Source organism: Anabas testudineus, chromosome 13 (genome assembly GCF_900324465.2).
Source record: "Anabas testudineus chromosome 13, fAnaTes1.2, whole genome shotgun sequence".
Lineage (NCBI taxonomy): Eukaryota > Metazoa > Chordata > Actinopteri > Anabantiformes > Anabantidae > Anabas > Anabas testudineus.
This window is the reverse complement of record NC_046622.1, coordinates 21,508,816-21,529,815: the sequence shown is the minus strand read 5'-3', so window position 1 is coordinate 21,529,815 and position 21,000 is coordinate 21,508,816. Positions and strand designations below refer to the sequence as shown.

The 21,000-nt window shown below is 40.4% G+C and overlaps 2 protein-coding genes across 2 annotated transcripts in view; one reads left to right on the top strand and one right to left on the bottom strand.

The window, feature by feature from the left end:
- lrfn1 (leucine rich repeat and fibronectin type III domain containing 1) overlaps positions 1 to 12,920 on the top strand; it is a 93,296-nt gene extending 80,376 nt beyond the window's left edge. The window contains exons 4-5 of the mRNA XM_026377093.1: positions 7,967 to 9,362; positions 11,871 to 12,920. Of these exons, the coding sequence (XP_026232878.1) occupies positions 7,987 to 9,362; positions 11,871 to 12,771 (2,277 nt within the window). The 5' untranslated portion in view covers positions 7,967 to 7,986 and the 3' untranslated portion in view covers positions 12,772 to 12,920. The remainder of the gene's footprint in view (positions 1 to 7,966; positions 9,363 to 11,870) is intronic.
- A 4,276-nt stretch (positions 12,921 to 17,196) lies between these two features.
- Positions 17,197 to 20,639, bottom strand: nkapd1 (NKAP domain containing 1). The gene is made up of 5 exons (XM_026365055.1): positions 20,250 to 20,639; positions 18,812 to 18,900; positions 18,516 to 18,656; positions 18,353 to 18,406; positions 17,197 to 18,135 (listed from the first exon to the last, which is right to left on the bottom strand). The coding sequence occupies exons 1-5, from the start codon at positions 20,316 to 20,318 to the stop codon at positions 17,703 to 17,705; spliced, it is 786 nt and encodes a 261-aa protein (XP_026220840.1). The 5' UTR covers positions 20,319 to 20,639; the 3' UTR covers positions 17,197 to 17,702.
- Between the last annotated feature and the right edge of the window lie 361 nt (positions 20,640 to 21,000).

The window sequence follows — 21,000 nt, the reverse complement described above, 5'->3', positions numbered from 1 at the left end:
CGTACTGTATTTCAACCGGGAAAGGTTTTAGGTTCAGCCATTTGATTTGATTTTCTCTCCACAGTGTAAATCAGCTTTTCGCTAGAGTCTGCTGTGGCAGTGAAGCACATAACAGGCATACATAATACCTTGCAAGGGTACATACAGAGCAGGATCAATGCAGTATAGGAGCCTTGGGAGGAGGATTTGAAACCAAATGTGGATTCCTCAGCATCACTGTAGCACAAAGTGGCACCATAAGGCACCAATTCAGAGACTCTATTCAGCTCGTCTGCACATTACTAAGAGGGCACGGCGCTGATAACTGTGTGCTGAGGAACAAGACGACAAACGGCAAGTCACTGGATAAAGTGATAAGTGTAGAGGACAAACAAGCATACAGCATCGAGTAAACTGTCACCACAAAGCGACACACTCAGCTACTACATATAGAGGAGACAACCACGCTGCTGCGCTGTTTGTAAGTCACCAATTCTTGTCACTGACCCTTACAAGATCTCAAAATAAGTAAGTCTAGAAATAGAAATCCCATAAGCTGAGTGTCATTCAGAATCACTATCTGTCCTCATATTGTTTGCTAGCAGCTGTGGCTTTTATCAAGGCTTGTTTGTGTTTCTTTTCTGACAAATATGTCGACTGTACTTCAGTATTCTCCAGGATGTTGTCAGTGAAACTGCTACATGGAGAAAAGAGCAACAGTCACACATCTATCTATCTATCCATCCATCCATCCATCCATCCATCCATCCATCCATCCATCCATCCATCTATCTATCTATCCATCCATCCATCCATCCATCTATCTATCTATCTATCTATCTATCTATCTATCTATCTATCTATCTATCTATCTATCTATCTATCTATCTATCTATCTATCTATCTATCTATCTATCTATCTATCTATCCCTCTATCTATCTATCTATTTGTGACAGCTAATAGATGGGATGCAGTCAGGGTTTTTTTCCTTATTCTTTTTTGGATCAGTTGTGGAGGCAGTATGTGTAGAGTGGACTGACTGGAACATTATGCGTCATGCCGTTGTTGTGATTGCTGACTATTTCAGTGAAGAACTCAGTTGATATGCAGAGATCAGGATTAAGTGCAGAAATGTGCGCCTCTTATGTCACTGGTGTAAACAAATATCACTATCATACAAATCAAGATCATTTTCTCTTTTGATTATTTGATTGGTCTGACATTTTTAAGGAGCAACAGTTAATGTTTGCTAGTTTTCTTGTGTGATATTAAATCAAAAATTTTAGGGCTTTTATTCAGACAAAACAAACTATAAAATGGTACGATTGGTAAAGACGTCATATTAGACTATTATAGTTAATACAATTTTCCAGTCACGAAAAGTCTTGGAAAATGATAGAAATAGTAAAATATCCTGGAAAACAGTTTCCTCAGTGTTTCGTTTTGCTGAGAGCAAACTGCCAAATATCCTCATCTACAGCTCAAATGAGGTCTCCTGGATCTGTTCATTGACCAGATGAGGTTAGAATGAAACATCCAAAGTTACAAGTCTTTGCACTGAATTGAGAATGCTTTCAAAAATAATGCAACCAATACTGTAGTTTATAATAAGTTCAAAATCTATAGTGCCTAAAGCCTGAGACTTCTCCATCTGGGAACCTCTGGGAGTCTTCAGTGTGATCTCCGTCTGACAGACAGATCAGCCTGGAAAACAATTTCTTGAAAAGACCTGGAACCTTGTAATATTAATTACAGTCCTCTCAGTCTCTTCGATGTAATTTCCTGTGTATGTGTGAATAATTGTTAGCTATCATTTACTAGTTAATATTCAGTGGCAAGCTTTTGGAAAGCAGTCAGGAAAATGATTGACCAAACCTTGTTAACCACATTTTTTTCTTTAATTCATTTCATCTCAACATATTTACTCACTTTCAGGTCATTTGTAACTGTTGACGCATTTGTGAGATGAGACATTCAAATTAAAAGGAACAGGTGGCAGGTAAAAGGTAGCAATTAAGTGTTCCATCAAATGATGTGCATGACTATGCTTATGAGGCGTCAGTGTAATCCCGAGGTTCTCCGCCTAGTTTGGGGAAGGGCTCTTACAATCAAAGTTTATGGAGCTACAGTAGTTTGTGCTTCTCAATTATTCTTTATTGAAAGTTTTAAATGGGATGTAATTGAGAGGACCATCTTTGCATTCAGATATAATTATAATATGCAAATGCTCCTTCTGTTTACGACGATCCCTCCACCCCCATAGCTGATGGCTGGGCTGCGAAGCCTCGGTTTACACGTCCACTGCTGGTGACAGAGCTGACTCCAGTGAACTTGGGCTGTCAATAATTATGCCTGCATCCTGACAAGAGTCATACAAGGGCAGCTAGCAGTGCTGCAGACACCTTCTAATTGGCGTTTACAGTTTCCTGACAAAGTCACGTCTGGAAAATAGCCTTCCAATACATCAGCCCAGGGCAGATGTGCTTTCTGAGGTAAGGACAGCCTGTGGAATTGTTTGTACTCAACCACTGACTGTTGTCAATGTCACATTCAAAATATCCTTGAGCTTCAACTAACTTGTACAGTAACTAAAATCCAGGGCTGCCACTAATGATTATTTTCCTTTTTTTATTATTATTATTATATATTTTTTTGGCTGACCAATTTCAAAAATTCAAAAATGTCATATAATAGCTGGACAATATTCAATTTACAACTATAAATAACCAAGAAAATTGGAAACTAGTCACATTTGGGCAAATGAAGCCAAATAAAAAAATAAATTGGATGAAATTCAAAACAACAAATAACAAAAAGAAATACATTTTTAGATTGAGGAATTAAAACTTTAGATAAAAAAGACTATAAACTATAAAACAAATACAAGTACATGAAAAAAAGGCCAAAGTTCCTGAAACCTAATGCTTTCTAAAAAGGTGTATTAATTTAAATTAACCTAATGCTTTCTAAAAAGGTGTATTAATTTACATTAACCTAATGCTGTCTCTTTAAATGGTTTGTTTGGTCCTTTCAACTGTCCACAATCAGTTCACTATCACTTCATTAAGACAAGACAAACAGCGCACTCACACACAATGTCAATCTTTGTGAAACTATAGGATATGTGCTTGGCAGTGGTCTCTCTGTTTGTAAAGCCTGTACTTCTTCCTGATAAATCCACTATATGGTGGAAAAGTCATTGATGCTAATGCTAATTTAAAAATTCCAACAGTCATGGGCTAAATGAGCAGGTGAAAAAAGGTTTTTCATCTGCCTGGATGAATGGGGCCTGGTTTCAGGGTTTTTTCTGAATTTGGTATGGTATGTGTTAATAATGCAGCAGCAGGAAGGTGCTACATGAGTTGTTTCCCTCCTTCAGCTTGTATTGCTGCACTCTTTATGACTCTCTCAGCTCTGGCTTTTAGTCATTTTTAAGTGAGCATCCGATTGTTGTACTGATAGTACCTACATTAGCGTTCTCTTTTCACACAGATCTTTTGTAGGTATGGTATTTTCCATCCGCTTTCTTGGAATCTCTTCATAATTTCTACACTAATCAGCTGGCCTACACAGTTTGTTGCTGATTAAAAGGGAACTGGAGAAAGTGTGAGTTGTATCATTTATTAGTGTTGACAACCTTTGCTGCAACAACTTGCAAAGCAGGACAAAGTTGACTATTGTGATTGTTAATTAATTCATCAATAAAAATTTCAAAAATACTCTATAACGTGATATAATGAAGACATCTGAGCAGCTGTAATACAGATTTTAATTACTATAATACTGCTAGGTAGGGTATGAATTTGCCTATTTTGCCTGTTTTTTGTTTAGTTTTTTTGTTTGTTTTGTTTTTTCCTGTCTTTTTTTTTTCAGTTGGGAGAGAAAATAAATTTCCCTGCTGACTAACTGATTAACTGACAAATTGTTTCAGCTCTGGTCGCCCTCACCTTTCTTTATCCCATTTAGTTCAGTGTCAGCGGCAAGAATACAATCACTGCACAGCCAAATGTGAAGTAGAAAAATGTATAACCTTTATTCAAGAAAGGCAATTCTTTAAAGGTCCAAATGGGCACTGAGGGACAGAGAGCTGCCACACGTTTGGTTAAAGGACAGCTCCCTCTGGTATTAAGTTTAACTACCCTGAAACCTGTGGATAAAACTGTAAAATACACCCACTAACAGCTGGGCAGGAACACAAGCATCTTTTAGCAAATGGCCATACATTAAAATCTCAGAACATCGCACAAGCAGAATTAAACTCTTACTAACTCTTATTAAACTCAACCTCTCCACTGCTATCTGATCTCTGATGCTTTAACACTTTCCCTGTGTACAGCATTTTATCTTTTTGCATTCCCAACCATCTAACACACCTGTGATAGCACTGACAGTCATCACTCATTTCTGCCTTTCTGTAGGTTGTTAAGACTCATGGCCTGTTATAGCCAGTGACAACAGATAGGAAACTCTGTTGCAGGAACCTTTAGGGGTGGGATGGACATCCACATATTCATAAATGCATATTTATTCCTTTATTCATGCACACAATGTACAAGAACAGTATGTGTGTATCACCACGAGCACAAGCTTTTCTTAATTTGGGTAAAAAAGCTAAGTGTCTCCTTGATGGCCTGTGATTCTGCATGACTGGACACAAAAACGAACCTAAACTCCAGTTCACCTTGTGCTCTCTCCTGCTCTCTACGTATCGATTTGGTGGCTGCCACTAAAATTAAGCCATAAAACAGAAATAGAAATGCGAGGCAGAGCTGCCCTTTTCTTTTTAATTTACTTGGCCATTCAGACATCTGTTCACGTCCCTTCTTACCTTCTCGGCACCCATTAAGATTGAAGCCCTGCTTTTCGGGCAGTTCAACATCATCTTAATGCAATTCAAAGACCTACATTCTGCACCAGAGTTGCTGTGGCAACAAAGTTTCCCCCTCCCTGAGATGCTGAAAGATCAATAGAGTATCCTCGACGGTGTGGCAGGAAATGCTCTGGCACAGATGGTCCTCTGAGAAACCACAAGCTTTGTGGCCTAGTTAGCATCTGAATATTAACACAATCAAGCAAGGTCACTGAAATTTAACAAAGTTTGAAGACAATGTTAGATTCAATCTGAATCAAAGACTTCAGGACTCTCACCCTGCTGTAGCTCTTATTTAGAAAGGTATTTAACTAAAATTAAGACCAGCACTACTGCGGCCTCTTTCATAGACAGTATAAAGGCTTTCAAGGTATTTGAATTATTAGGCATTAGAAGTCCTCAGTTTTCCATCAGTCTGGTTATATTTTACTCAAAAAGCAGCAGATCTTTGCATTTTATATCTAAAAGTAGCATATGTTCAACATGGATATAAAAATGACTGAAATAATTCATTTGACTTACTTCTATAAATTACTTTTATATACTGCTGGGAAGCATTAAATCTGCATTAAAAAAATATTACCTTGGTGAACCTGCAGAATCCCTGTTTTAGTTCTAGCGTTTGCAGCATCTTTATAAAAGTAACTTGGGGAATTAACAAGACAAGGGAAGCACACTTCAGTGCCAACAGTAAACGACTGTTGCTAAATAAGTAAATTCACTCTGGGGGGTTCAGAAATTTCCTCACACTCTGTACCGCCTAGTGAGTGTTTTTGCACAGGAAATAGTTTAACCTCGGTATAAATGACTGAACACCAAAATAACTATGTGCATGTTATATTTTTATCTCGCCTGTATGGTCTTTGTTGAATAAATTGCAGAGGAAAAGGTATTTCTCAATTTAAAATCTCTAAGTGGGGGTTATCGCTAAGCCTCCAGAGTCAATAGAAAAGAGTGTAAACAAAAACAAAAGGTTTGGGTTTGCTGCATTTTTAAAACTCAGTGAGCTGTAGTATAAAGTAGAAGTAATACTGCCAGCTACCAGTAAATGTGATCAACTCCCTTTGACAAACTATCTGACTGGTTTGAACTTGTGCTTCAAGCTGTTCTACTTGCCTCAGAAAATGACATCATACAAATCCAAATTTTAATGAGCTCTCTGATTGGACAGCAGTATCGCATAGTTAACAAGATGCCCTGTTGTCTGTCAGACAGGAGGGAGCCAGCAGAGAGAGAGAGTGTGTGTGTGTGTGTGTGTGTGTGTGTGTGTGTGTGTGTGTGTGTGTGTGTGTGTGTGTGTGTGTGTGTGTGTGTGTGTGTGTGTGTGCTCGCGCGTGCGCACCTGTGTGCATGTCTGCATGTGTGTAAGTCTTTCTGCGCTTGTGTGGATGTCAGTTCAAACCATTATTGTGGATATATTTTGGGCCGTCTTCACAAATTCAAACAGCAGCTTGAGACTTTCAAGGTTAAAGGGTTTAGGTTGTGATGGTTAGGATAGAGTGCTGAGGAACATATCACGTCAATGAGGGTCCTCACAATTAGAGGAAGAGCAGCGTGTGTACAAGAAAGTGAAAAAAGAAAGAGAGAGCACCTGAGAATTTTCATTGCTGCGTGCTATATGCAACACAGGTTGATGCAAAACGACAGCAGCGCACTCACGATTTCTCACTCTTCTTGCTATCATAACAACTCTCATCAGACCACGTTTGTTAAGCTTTAGACGTGTGACAGTCTGCGTGCGAAGCATACGAATATGGAGAAGGATGAGAGATGAGAGCTTGTCTTATACCTTGGTTTCCTATGAAATTTGATGTGGCATTTAAAATATTTCATGAATTTCACCACAGGCGTTTTTTAATATCAAATTTAATGTAGTGCTGTTGGTAATGTGAGCATTAGATGCTTTCGCTTTGAGCACAATGGGGGACAAAATCGGGGGTGCTGAGGACATCATTAAACACCACCTCAGCATGGTGGAACACAGATAAAGAGGCTCTATAATTAGTTGTGACAGATTGGATGGAGTGTCAGAAATGGTGAATAACAGACACTGTTTATGTTTAAAATCAACCGCCAGCTTTGGATTCACTTTAGAGTGGATTAAAATAATTATGCTGGACCTCAAGAATAGAGACAATGCTGCTGAACGACACAGATCTGCCAGGGATCAAATCTGTCACGCTGCGGGGTGGATGGAGTGATTGCAATGCTCTAAACCTATGAAAGAAAAGTCATTTGTCAACTCTTTACTTTATCGCCGTTAACAGGCTCTCTCATCAACAGCGAAGCTTAAGGCATTAGCAATCAAGGTGGTTGCCAAAGAGGGTAAAACTGCTGACAGTATAGCAACAGCACATCACTGTTTGGCGTGTCTTACAGTTATTACAGCCAAGGATCACTTTTTTACTCCTGTCACCACAGGCGTGTTCTCTCCGAGACCGAAATCAATACGCCTAAATGGGAAGCAGAGAATCAGAACATCCTGCAAAATCCAAGAATCCTCGAATAATGCCTCCGTCGGACAGACTAGAAAACAAGCCGCATTCCCACTGTTTTCACCTTTACTTTTTGTTGCTGTGATTTACATGACAGGTTTCTGTCTAATTTTCCTGAAGCATAGGGAGAGCAGAGAGCGTGAAAAGGTCATAAAAATCCCTGAGCATCACTGACAAGCGCCCTTTTCTACCTTTAATTCTCCACCCTGATGTGGAATTCAGAGCAAGAAAAACACACGGGCCTTGTTATATGATGGGAATGTACACGGCATGGTTACCTAATATAGGAAAACTGTCCTGTGATCATTCAAGAAATTATATGGTTCAGTGGTGAGGCAGCCTGGCGGTACAAAAATATTCTGTTATTTCCATTAAAAGGCTACAGAGACATGGGCTTCTGACAGTGTTGGTACAGCCTTTCATCATCCCAGGTGCCATTATTTCAGAAAAGCTCCATTTCATTTTGTGATTGATACCTTGCTGGCAGTCTCAGCAATCTTGGTCAGAGTCTGGATTTTTGCAGCATGCTTTCATAAAGACTGAGACGCTGTTTATTAATTTTAAGATCTCTATTTTTGACTCAGTGTCCCTCCTATTTCCCTGTGTTTGTCTCACACACAGGACCTGGAAACTGCTCAACGATGGACCGGGTGGTTCTGTGCATGCTGCTGTGTGCGGCGCTGGTGAAGGGATACAGCTGCCCCGGCCGTTGCATCTGCCAGCACCTCTCCCCCACACTGACTCTGCTCTGTGCTAAGACTGGCCTGTTGTTTGTTCCGCCCACCATCGACCGCAAGACCGTCGAGCTCCGGCTCACCGACAACTTCATCACCATCATTCGCAGGAAAGACTTTTTTAACATGACTAGTTTGGTCCACCTTACCTTGTCCCGTAATACCATCAGCCAGATCACCCCCCATGCCTTTCTCGGCCTGCGTTCCTTGCGGGCGCTCCACATGGATGGAAACCGTCTCAGCGTTATAAAGAGCGACCACTTTAAAGGCCTAATAAACCTGCGGCACCTCATCCTCGGAAACAACCAGATCCACCATGTGGCCCTCAACTCCTTTGATGAGTTTGTTTCCACTATAGAGGACTTGGATCTTTCCAATAACAACTTGCGTAGTCTACCTTGGGAAGCCATAGCCAGAATGACCAACATTAACACACTAACGCTGGACCACAACCTGATTGATCACATCGAAGCCGGGACTTTTACGCTGCTCACCAAGCTGGTCCGCTTGGACATGACCTCTAACAGATTGCAGAAACTGCCACCAGACAGCCTGTTCCAGCACGCGCAGGTCCTGTCAGATGCCAAGGGCTCCAGCTCCTCTACGCTGGCTGTGAGCTTTGGTGGAAACCCTCTTCACTGTAACTGTGAGCTGCTGTGGCTCCGCAGGCTCACAAGAGAAGACGATCTAGAGACTTGTGCCTCACCAGAGCACCTCATGGACAAATACTTCTGGTCCATCCAAGAGGAGGAGTTTATCTGCGAGCCTCCACTCATCACCAAACATCTCGTCACTAAACCCTACGTGATGGAGGGACAGGGTGTGACTCTTAAATGCAAAGCCGTGGGGGATCCAGACCCAGAGATCCACTGGCGGTCACCAGACGGCAAGCTGGTGCATAACAATTCCCGCACCATCCTGTATGATAATGGCACCCTTGATATTCTCATCACCACACTGAAGGACAGCGGAGCATTTAATTGTGTGGCGTCCAATGCCGCAGGCATCGCCACAGCTGCTGTTGAGATCAACATGATCCCCTTACCCTTGTTTGTTAACAACACAGGCCACATGCGTGAGGACCCTGGCCTCTCAGACATCACCACCTCCTCCAAATCTGGCAATGACACCAAGGGCTACGACAAGCAGGACAGGAGGGTGATGGTCACTGAGCTGACCTCCTCCTCCGCGGTGATCCGTTGGCCATCTGAGCGCCATATCCCTGGCATCAGGATGTACCAGATTCAGTACAACAGCACAGCAGATGATACTTTGGTGTACAGGTAAGCTATGGTGGAGAGAGTGGGTGAATGGAGGGAGAAGAGGGTGGTAGAGCAGGGACATGAGGAAAAGGTGAGACATCTGGACTTACCATCTGCTGAATGACACAATGGCCCATTATAGCAGAGGCAAAATGATTAAGTATGCCCAAACATAAGCAGGACCCCTATAGTGCAGTCTTGGGGGACAACTGAGGAAGAATATTTTTTCATAAATTAAAATGTATTGTAATATGCACAAAATGTACAGCACACTTACCTTCAGTTTCAGCGAAACATTTCCAGTCTCTGATATGTGTGTAGCTTGTTGCAATCACATGAAAGGATTCCAGAGTCCAGCGCCCTGAAGGACTAAAAGGTCTTTCCAGCATCATTAGAACATAATACGACAAACAATAACATGAAGGCCAACTATTTCACTGCATGTAACTGTTTGTATCATTAGCAAGTGTCTGCATTAATTGGCTGCAACACAGTGTGATTAGATGTGGTCGTCTAATGATAGGCTTGGTTCTAGTGGTGGAAGAAGTATTCAGATCATTTATTTAATCACAGAAGCAGGATTGCACAATGTAAAGCAAGTTAAATTACTCTGTCCACTGCAGTACTACAGTGTGTTTGTCCAGTAGTTCACGTTTATGACAAGAAAAATGTGAGGGGCTCTGAAAAGATTCATGGGGCAAGAAAGAAAACAAATAAATGTCTGATACATGTACAACATGTTGTTTTTTTATATTTTGCCTCAATGCTGCTTTTTATACGGGGTCACCAGGCAGAGAAATGACTAGAAAATCACTGGTTCAGTCTTGAGCAGTACGTCACATTAGATAAGTTTATCATATTTAAAAGTAACGAGGAACCGCAGCTGTAAAAATGAGACGTTAACCTCTGAAATATGGTGAAGTAAACATAAAAATGGAAAAACAAATACAGTACTGGGCCATGTTACTGAAGTAACAGCAGTATTTGTGGTTGGTTGTGGTTGATAATTCCAACAGCACAATGTAGTTTGGATTGTTTAATCAATAACTGATGACATGTTACATTACTTGTGATGTGTAAAATCCCAATGTAATAAGTAATGCCACTGATGATCACACACAGTGTCTTAATCAGTGAAAATGTCTTAATCTGTTGAACAAAGCTGAAAAGTTATTATTATTATATACATTATTATATTAAGTTGAATTAAGATTAGAATGTTGTTTATAGATTTTAGAGAAGTCAAAACAGCTACAGGCCAAACTAACTGTGATATATTCTGATATGTTTACCAAACAGGGCTTCAGTCATAGGGCTTCCTCAGACTCAAGCATGAGGATCGCACAGCATCTACTCTAGAAAAACACTGCAAAAAGTAAATGCATGAGGGCTCACATGGAGTCAGGACAGAAATATGCAGCCCGATCCACACTCCAGTAGCAGATTCATGGAGATAGTGACAGGTTAAGGTTTAGTGAAAACCTGTCCTGTTTGAAGTCCCTTCAACAATTTATACTTACGTGCTGAGTACATATACTTGTGTTTAGATCTTTGTGTTCTGCTTAAGTTTCTTATAGGAAGTTAAATATAATTAAATGAGGAAAGTTACAGTTTGGTAATAGAATACATGAAGAGAGAAACAAAACCTATTTGTGCAAAATGAGCCCAGTCATTTTAAAACAGCGACTACTACCATTTGCGAACCTTATTAAAATGCTGTTTTCAATATAGGACAGAGTTTGATGCATTTCTTATGCAGAGTGAAGCGCGTGAAGTGAATCCGGTATAGCAGAAGTTTTTCAGTATTTATGTATTCATGCAGCACGTTAATAATATTGGTCGTTTATTTTTGGTTTTTTTAGGTTTTATCGGATATAATGAGTTGCTCTCCTGTATAATTTTCTCATTCAGTTTAGACATGGAGCTGACTGTTGTTTTGTCTTTAGGTGGTACATTATTACCTACAAATGATAACCATCAAATTTCCCCTTCAGGGAAAAGGAACAAGCTTCTAATTATATTAACGCCAATGTTGACCTGAAGACAATGCCTTTTTCCTTCGTATTTAGAGACGCGTAATGTTACGGTTGCCGCCAAGATGTGACCTGAGGTATTCACACATCAAAACTGTCTTCACTTCATGCATCACTTGTCCTGCAGCCCGCAGCTGTTGTGGTTTGTTCTTTAGACAGTGAGCAGCTTCTGCCTTGTTTCTCACCTTGCAGTTTACCTTTCCCTGGCATTTTCTACACAAACCTAATAGAGCAACTTCTCACTGTTATTTTAGAAGATACAGTAACATATGTGCTCATAATTCAAATTTAATGAAGTGTGGGGCTTTTATGTTTGTCTACAGGAATGGGTGATATTTAATGCTGGAGCTGCGATGGCCCTGTTGTCTTTCTGTTATGGGGAACTGACACCTATGTGTGATTTAATACACCTTATGTAAATGAGTATGTGTGGGCGTTGTAATTCCAATGATTAATCCCCTACATCTTCACCACCGCACTGTTTCTTTCTCTGCAGAATGATCCCATCTACCAGCAAGAACTTCTTAATCAATGATCTGGCTGCAGGGCGGGAGTATGACCTTTGTGTGCTGGCGGTTTACGACGACGGCATCACATCATTAACGGCCACACGTGTGGTCGGCTGCGTGCAGTTCCACACGGCCAATGAGGTCAGCCAGTGTCGCTTCATGCACAGCCAGTTTCTGGGAGGCACTATGATCATAATTATTGGCGGCATAATTGTTGCTTCTGTGTTGGTGTTCATCATCATCCTGATGATCCGTTACAAGGCCTACAGCAGCCCAGAGGACTGCAAGACCAAGGTCAGCTCCAGCATGCACTCTCAGACAAATGGCAGCCAACAGCGACTCCAGCGATCCACCTCCAAGCAGCCGTCTGACGAGGGCCAACGTGAAGCCCAGGCACCCAAAGAGTGCATGGCGCTGGTGCTGAGGGTAGACAACGAGAAGAAGGAGGATCCTGCAGCCACCACTGCCGTCCTGGAGGTGGAGTTGCCTTCGCTCTCTGTGGACAAGATGAAGAGGAGAACCAGCTTGGATGCTCAGCGTTCTGGTCCCTTGTCTGAGGACACGCAGACAGACAGTAGCCTGACGGGCTCTACCATGTCCCTGTGTCTCATAGGCCCTAATGCTGGCACCAAGGAGGCTCCCAGGCTCAAGGACAAGAAAAGCGCCCTGGCTAACATGGGCCTGCTCCCAAACGAGCTGGCACGAACTAGGCACAGATTCTCCTTTGACGGCGGGGATTACTCCATATTTCAGAGTCACAGTTACCCCCGCAGAGCAAGGACAAGGTGGCACAAGTCCACCAACCAGCTCAACATGGAGTCGTCGCCGCTCGCTAACAGGAGAGTTACGTTCAGCAGCACCGAGTGGATGCTTGAGAGCACAGTGTGAGGAAAACAATGTAGCCCAGTAGATGGCTCAGCCACACACAAACATACACACGTTAAAACACGAATACATCATTTAGCAAACACAAGCACATTAACGTACACATGGAAACTTTGTGTGAGTTGCTGGAGAATAGCACAGTCTCCCGTCATCCTGCCTCCTCATCATACTCCCAGAGAGGTTTGTTGGCCATGTCCTTTCTTTATGCAGCAGTGCCTTATTCTAAAAAAAATGTACGAATGGAGGATGCTGCTCACTGTAGTCATGTACTGTCATTGATAGATGATCTGTCTATCATTGCCTCCCATCCTGATATCTGGAGGCATATCTTCGGATTTTTAATTTTCTTCTTTTTCCTGTGACATGCCAAGGGAGCGCGGCGTTTGGATGTGACTGTTTAATTGTTTAAAAAAGAATAATAATGAAAAAAAAATTAAAAACTTCATCATAACTGTAAAGTGAACAGCCAGGTATCCTGTTATGTCAATCATGTTTTGGGTTGTTTCAAAAAAGAAAAACAAAAAAAAAAACTTTTGCACAGAAGACACGAGATACAAGGACAAGTATCACTACCAGTCTATACAACAACAATAATAATAATAATAAAAAAAGAATTTTACACGTGCCGATTTCTAACGTTAGCGTAGGGAGGATGGACCTAGAAAGCTGCCGTGGATCCCTCTTTGACGGTCGGATTGTATCATGTTAAATAGGTATTGTTCCAGATGTGACTGTATATTAATCAGTACTGTATCTGGCTGGTCTAGATAAAAAGACAACAATCAAAAAAAGACCTATATAAGTATATTAAAACATTGGTGTATGTGTACTAACTATGTAAGTAAGTAAGTCATATGTCACATGACTTTTTACAAAGCATTTGGGTGTTGGCTGCAAGTTTTTACATTAAAAACCTGTGTCATCACACCTCTCCCTATTTAGTATGTCAAAGTTTGGACCATTTATCCCCTCACGAAGGGTATTAAATTTTTTTTTGTGTGGGTTTACTGTATCAGTTGCATTTTTTTCCTCATGCTTCAGGAGCAGCGCCATGTGTCCACTGTAGGGAGGGACGCACGAATCAAGGTGATAAAAACCTGATCCCTGGCTACTGTTTATAAGGTTTCTGTGAAAGCTGCATGAAGACCACAGGAGCACAGTGAGCCAGGGACACCACGAGGGACATGATAAGTGGACGTGATGCTGGATTCAAATGCTGCCTGTTGTTATTTACAAATGTAAGATCTGTTGCGTGCCACTAGGAGGAGACAAAGCTCTGCAAGGTTTCTAATTATTTGCAGGCTGCAGAGAGGATGTATTAAAAAGCGCTGGCAGAACGTCTGTGTAGCATCCTTCATTTCAGGTTTAGTTTTGAATTAGCTTAGATTCTGGACAGGATCTTAAAGCTTAGATTTTATAAAAGTGGTAACGTTTTACTTTAAATGCCCAATTCAGCATTATTAAACAGTAGTGTATGTAAATACTTTATAGTTTATAAATCAGTGTGTTGTAAAACATGCATTAACTGGAAGATTCACAGCAGTCGGTAAATATGCTCAAAACTCAAAGCTTGTTGAGCTTTCAGCCACATCTCATGGACTTCATCGGCAGATGGAGTTTGCAGTTGTCATGGAGACACAAACGATATATTCCTTCAAGGTTTCTTTTAATGAATATTAAATATGTATTTTTCCATATGGAGACAAATTATTGTTATATTGTACCACTTACAGATGCTTCATAATGGAGTTGTCGAGAAATCTACTCAGAATCACTCAGAAATGTCTGTATCTGCTTCCAACCACGTTTTAGTGGATTACAAACCATTTCTAATAGTTTTTATTCTGCATTCAAATGTTTAATACAGGGGTGAAATAAAGCGAATAAGGCACGCCAGTGAGAAGAGATACGATCAGGATGGATGGGATATTTGTTTACAGCTAGAGAATCCGCCCTCTCCTCGTGATTACAGCTGCTTAGCACAGGCTGAGATGAGAGCGAGCTGCGCAGACAGCAGAGAGATAAAACATGGAGCTGAGCGATAAGTCACACTGGAGGTTTCAATCCTCTTGAATCTCCTATTTGCATCTACAGTGATGGAGAGGACTGAGTCCAAGAACAGGGTTATCCCTTGCTTTTTTTTTTTTTTTTTTTCATCACACTTAACCAGTTTTCAGCCTGAATCATTTACATTGTACACGGCCTGGAGGATTGTTCTTCCTGTTAGAAGGAAATTTAACTTTGCGGTGTGCAGCTGTCAATTTGTGGCGCGCTCATTTTTCAACCCGTCCATCTTCTCATTAACTACCAGTCTGGAAATGTGCTGCTGACCATTTTTCACAGAAGGGGAAGTATTTCTGCCTGCTCCTATCCGTAACCCTTAACCATTATTCAACACAAAATCTGCTTAGGTAGGAGGAGGCTCAGACTTCACCTGTACTACAAAATTGGCCCAGACAGCCAAACTGGCAAACACTTGGGATAGAGCGAAGTGTGTTGTATCTCATCAGCAGTTCTGAGTGACTGCAAAAAAATGTTTCTCGACTTGCTGTGCGTGATATTTTTCGCTCAAGATCTCATTATATGTGTAAAGCATGGTCATATGTGTTTGGAAAGTCCTATATGAAAGTGGTTTGGTACATACAGCATAAAAAGTCTCCTCCGTGTTAATCATTCTCTCTAAATAATCACTAATGTATTCCAACTGATTAGGCGTGTCAAATCCTGCTCCTCAACGCCCACTGTGCTGCTTGTTTTCCAGATATCGCTGCCCTAACCACTGCTGATTACCTGAATCAGGTGTTTTCAGCCATTCAGAAGCTGTAGTGCAGGGTAGGTTGGAAAACCTCCAGAGCAGTGGCCCCTGAAGACCAGGGTTGTCCATCCCTGCTCTATACGGCACTTTGTGCGGTGGCCCTGAGAGCTCAACACTCTGCAACTTCAAACACATGAACATAAATGAAACTACTGAATAATGAGAATGTTCCAAAACTTAATAATCAAATCGCTTCCTGAACAGTTGTATACGTCCACTGAATGCCGCTGTAAAACAGACTCACTTTGGGATTTTGCCCTCTTGCCAAATGCTTATTAACCTTGGCAGTATGTTTTTAGGAAGCTCCGTCAACACTGATTTGACCAGCAGAATTCAGTTTTGCTTTTTTCCACTTCCAAGATCTAGGCAGTTGCAGCCAAGCTCCACACAGCCCACTCTCTGCAATTTACATGGAACACTTGGCCTATTGACACAGACTCAGGAAAGTGCTTCAGGCTTTTCCAGTACACACACACACACACACACGTTCAGAATGGTTTACTTGCTTCAGCATCAGATTAACTAAATATACCGACATGACACAGACCTACTCCTTGTTACTAACTGACCAGTGGCACAGAAGATGATAGTGATGTATTAGTCCTGTGCATTTCTGAAGAGAACAGTGTGACACACCATATCATTACATGTCATATACATATGATCGCAGACATCACTTGAAGTAGCACATTAGCTGAGCTATAACACCTTACAGGGGATATCAATCTGTTGCACTTAAACATACGGTAGGGTTGAACTCTTGAGTGGAAAGACTAAATGTATTCTCTTTGATCATAAAGAGCAGCTTATTAAGGTATATTTCCTGCATTATAAAAACACTACATGTTCAAAGTGAAGGGGTCACAGCTACGTCTCTGATCCATGAAGGCCTACGGAGAAGAAGCTGTGCTCGATTTCTTTATAAACTACACGTGGTCTCTTTAAAAAGGGATCATTACTACAAAGACCAACTTTTTAAGTGAATTTAATTTTTATAACCGCTGCAGCGAAGGTTACGCTAACAGAAAAAGAAGAGTGGATTCTTCTGGGACTATGTCAAGCTGTGGATGAATACACATTTGATGTTCTAGTTCTGGTATTTCTGACAGCAGGATGATATAAAATAAACTACAGTAGAGGGAGTCTCTTTGTATACTCTATTAATCTCAGGGGAAAACGTCAAAATAATGTGAATTGGTGCAACTTGTCAAATAGTGTAACTTCCATTACAAAACATAATGCGTTAAAAACGGAACCACCAGTCTACACATGAATGAAAAAGCCAAACAGAGAGAAGTGTCTGCAAACTGCATTTATGTGAATTAACTTAAATTCAATTTCATTTAATTAAGTAACTGTTAACTACAATGCTAACGTAGTTATACAAAATAAAAATGACAAACACAAGAACATCCTTTCCCTTTTACTACTCCCCCATAATTTCTATACTGTCCCTAGGCTACGTTAGGTTAGGCTGCACAGACAATACTTTTTAGTCAGATTAAATGTTAGGTTTAGTCTTTGTATGACAGTGAGACAAATACTAAAAATCAGACTTTTAAAAGTACATCATTTGGAATCCTTAACCAAATAACAAAAAGAATGAGAAAGAATAACAAAGTAGATGTTTATTTCGCACTGTGACAATGTGCTGCATGTAAAATATTACAATTTACAAAACTAAAAAACATGAATAAAATCAAATGCACATTCTATCATCACATAAAGAAGAATATTGCATAACGTTAGCCTTTTTTTTTTTTTGTTATGGGTCATTTCAGAACAGGTGAGGCAGACAGTCTGAGGCAACAGTCAATGAACAATCGATGAGCCTGCAGCCTACAGAAGTCTTTATCAGGCAGGTGGTGGGTGCTCCACCATCCCTCTTCTTGCTGCCTGTACTGCTGAACCATGTGCTTCCAGCACTGCAGAGGTGATGAAATACTGCTACACAGAACGCCCACAGAGGAGGCCGACAGCAGAGGTTTGTTGATGTCTGACAAAGTACATTACAGAATAGCACTGCAGAGAAAAGCCCTCTGTGCAAGTGAACAAGGGAATCTGCAGCAGTTTTCCGCTGTCTTTACCTGAGCTGAGTGTTTGTCCATGTTCGTGCATCTCAGTCTGTAGAACTATCACCTGAGTTTCCCTCACCTGCTGCTTTCCAGTCTTTCCTCCTCTTCTTTTTTGAGTCTGGCCCCGATTCCGACTCTCTGTGGGAGTCCTGTTTTCTCTTTTTGCGTTTGTGTGTCCGTCTCTGCATTTGTGTTTCATCCTCACTGCCCACTGAGCTGCTGTCCTCATCTCTCCCCCTGCTTTTTGCGGTTTTCTTGTTTTTATGTCGACTTTTTGTCCTTTTCTTCCTCTGTCTATCTTTGGTAGAGCTGCTGTCATCGCTGCTGTCATCACTACTCGAGCACTTTGCTTTCTTCTTCTTTTTCTTCTTCTTCTTCTTTCGGGAAGATTTCTTCGAGTGTTTTGATAAACTGCCTTCAATGTCGGACTTGGACTTTTTATGGTTCCCCGTCTTCTTTGTGGCGCGTTTTTTTTCACTGAAATTTAGCAAAAATAAATATAGTTTACATGAAACAGGGTTTTAGTTATGAAATAAGGATGCAATCCACTTATTTCACATTTCCAGAGCTATTAAGAAGAGTAAGATTTTGATGGGACTTTAAAGAGTCCCATCAAAATCAAACTAACCCTTTACAATATGATCAGTATTATCTGTTTTAACTTGAGTGTCCCTTTAAAATCTTTGTTGCTCACCTGTCACTATCAAAATCCTCAGGATAAAGCTCCTTGAAGCCACTATGTCCCCATCTGTGATGTGAAAACAGGACATGAAAATGTGCATTTTCACCCAAGTAATTTGTTGTGATATCCCAAAAACTAAAACATATGTAGATTCTAATTTAGTCATATACTTTACCTATCAGGGTCATTTGCCTCAAATTCATACAGCTTTCGGGTCCAGTATCGAGCCTCTCTGTCGTCATGTTCGGAGACGCGCTCTCTGCTTTGACTCAGGCCTCTTGGTTGAGCCGACACTCGATCACAGTGCATACGCCCCCTGGAAAACAACAATTATCCACAAATCAGCCAAATAGCATACAGTAACTGCTCTCTAAACTGAGAGCTATATAATGAAACATAATCCCAAATGAGCTTTGGTGTCTCTTGTGTTCTGCTGGCTCATATTAAACTGGGACATTCACTGTTCCTCACCTCACACACTCCGTGTCTGACAAATGTTTGTTGTGGGACATCCCAATCTCCCAGCCTCGCATTTTCCACATCTCCATCTCCTCCTGGATCTGCAATGAGTTGACAACAGTAAGTACGTGAAAAGGTATCCACACACACAGTCACAATTACATGCACATTTTAAATACTTTATTGAACTCACCAGTACAGTGCTGTGAGAAGTATTTTCCCCCTTCCCAATTTTTTTTTTTTATTTTCTTTGTCACACTTAAATAAATCAGGTAGTAAAACACATTTTCATATTACTCAAAGATAACCTAAATACTAAATTTATTATTTATTTATCAAGGGGAAATGCTTAAGGGATTCAAATATGTACTGATGAAACGAAATTTCTAGCATTAAGCTTCTCTTCAGCCTTCATAAGAAAGAAATGAGAGAGAGACGGAAATCTTTTTCTAGGCTGTGATACCAATATTCAGTAATATTTAAGGTATACTTCCCCTTTGTATGTCAGATTTTAATAATTGTATTATAATATTGTTATGCATATTATTAAATTATATTACTTTTATTATATAAATGTTTTTAAATTAAACTATAAAGTCATTGACTTCACTTAATAGCTAGCTTAACTTAGTAACATTATTCATTGCCACTTAACTATTAGTTATTTTGATACTCAACACATCAAATACATCAAAATCTTAGAAAAAAATAATAATAATAATAAAATATTCTAAGATAACTTTTGAAATAATATCCCCCATTGGTCATTGCCATTTCTTTCATTAGAGAATCCAAAACCAGCACAAAAGTCTGTTGTTTTCTTTTTCTTGAACTGATCTAATATGGCACGGAGACAGTCACATTTCAGAAGCCTTGATGCAGCGTTTACGTGTATACATCTATGAAACTACTTCAGATGATGTCATTCAGAGGGGTTTTTCTTAATTTCATTCATACTATAACCATAGAAAACAAGGTGTAAATCAGGAAGTGGCCCTTTAAGTGATCCTTCAGGCATAAATGCCAAGTGTTATCTAGTTCCAGCTTTGTTTCCTGTGGAAACAAACCAAATGTCAAATTATGTCACCTTCGGCTTGAGGAGATTCTTGTAGGCCCATTTACCGATTTCCTCTCATTTTCTAGAACCAACAGCTTGATATAGAGTCTTGTCCCACTATGTCCTCTATGATCTATACCCAGATGAAAACTTGTACTACCTACTCCACCCTAATTCAATCAGTGAGAGCAACAAAATGGGAGAAACATCACCACAACTAACGTCGTCCAACATTATACAGTTGAATCAACAGCTCTCTGAACAGGTTAATTAAAAGTGTTAAAACTTTCATGCCGTTGCATTAGGCTGCTAAACTTTTAACACTACGTATCAATAAACTAGATCCTGAGTATGTTTCGTGTTTGACACACTAACACATGGACTCAAACGCACCTTGTTGTGGGCATCTGTGTGGCGGATTACATTCCTCAGCAAGGTCTTTCCCATATGCTGCTTGGACATGGTGATAACTGGCAGGCACGTATAAGTAAAGGTCTATCTTATTATAAACATAAATACAAGGTCAATAATAACAAAACCTGATTATCTTGGATAATCTTCACGAACACTCGCCAGTTAAGCTAGCTTAGCTCGCTAGCCATCACTGCTGGAAATTCCGATACAACAAGAAGGAAATAAATGCTGCTTTTAGCGTTTCCAAACAACTTTCAGTGGCAGATGGTACATGTATACAAACTGAACCTTTCCTAAGAGTGCGGAATTCAAAAAAATAAAAACACGGCTCGCTGTCTCTACCGGAAATCTGGAAAACCGGTACGGTCGCTTTCCTAATACACGTCATATCGTCGCACAATTTACGTCACTGACTGGTGCGGAAAACATGATGCTTGGTTGGTCCAGCGGCCCGTCAATCATCGTGGCAGAAGCTGCCAATGAGTAGATAGTTAACTGATGTTTTAACTAATGTTTAATTAAAGTGATGAGTATCTGTTTATCTCTTTAATGCATACACATCAGTAAATTCAACCAGAATTACATGAACGTAATCATCTATTAAGATTGGTAGTATTCCAGTGTTAAAGAGCACAAATAACACAAGACAACTAAGTGGGCTACTTGCAAGAGAAATTAATATTGACTTTTGCACTTTTATTATAACAATATTTTATACTAACATTGAATC

Excerpts from the sequence above, each read along its gene's own strand:
- nkapd1 (XM_026365055.1), bottom strand. The coding sequence starts at position 20,318 with ATGTCCAAGCAGCATATGGGAAAGACCTTGCTGAGGAATGTAATCCGC. Across the intron at positions 18,901-20,249 it reads ACACAGATGCCCACAACAAG|ATCCAGGAGGAGATGGAGAT; the intron begins GTGCGTTTGAGT and ends AACTCATTGCAG. Across the intron at positions 18,136-18,352 it reads GAGGATTTTGATAGTGACAG|TGAAAAAAAACGCGCCACAA; the intron begins GTGAGCAACAAA and ends GCTAAATTTCAG.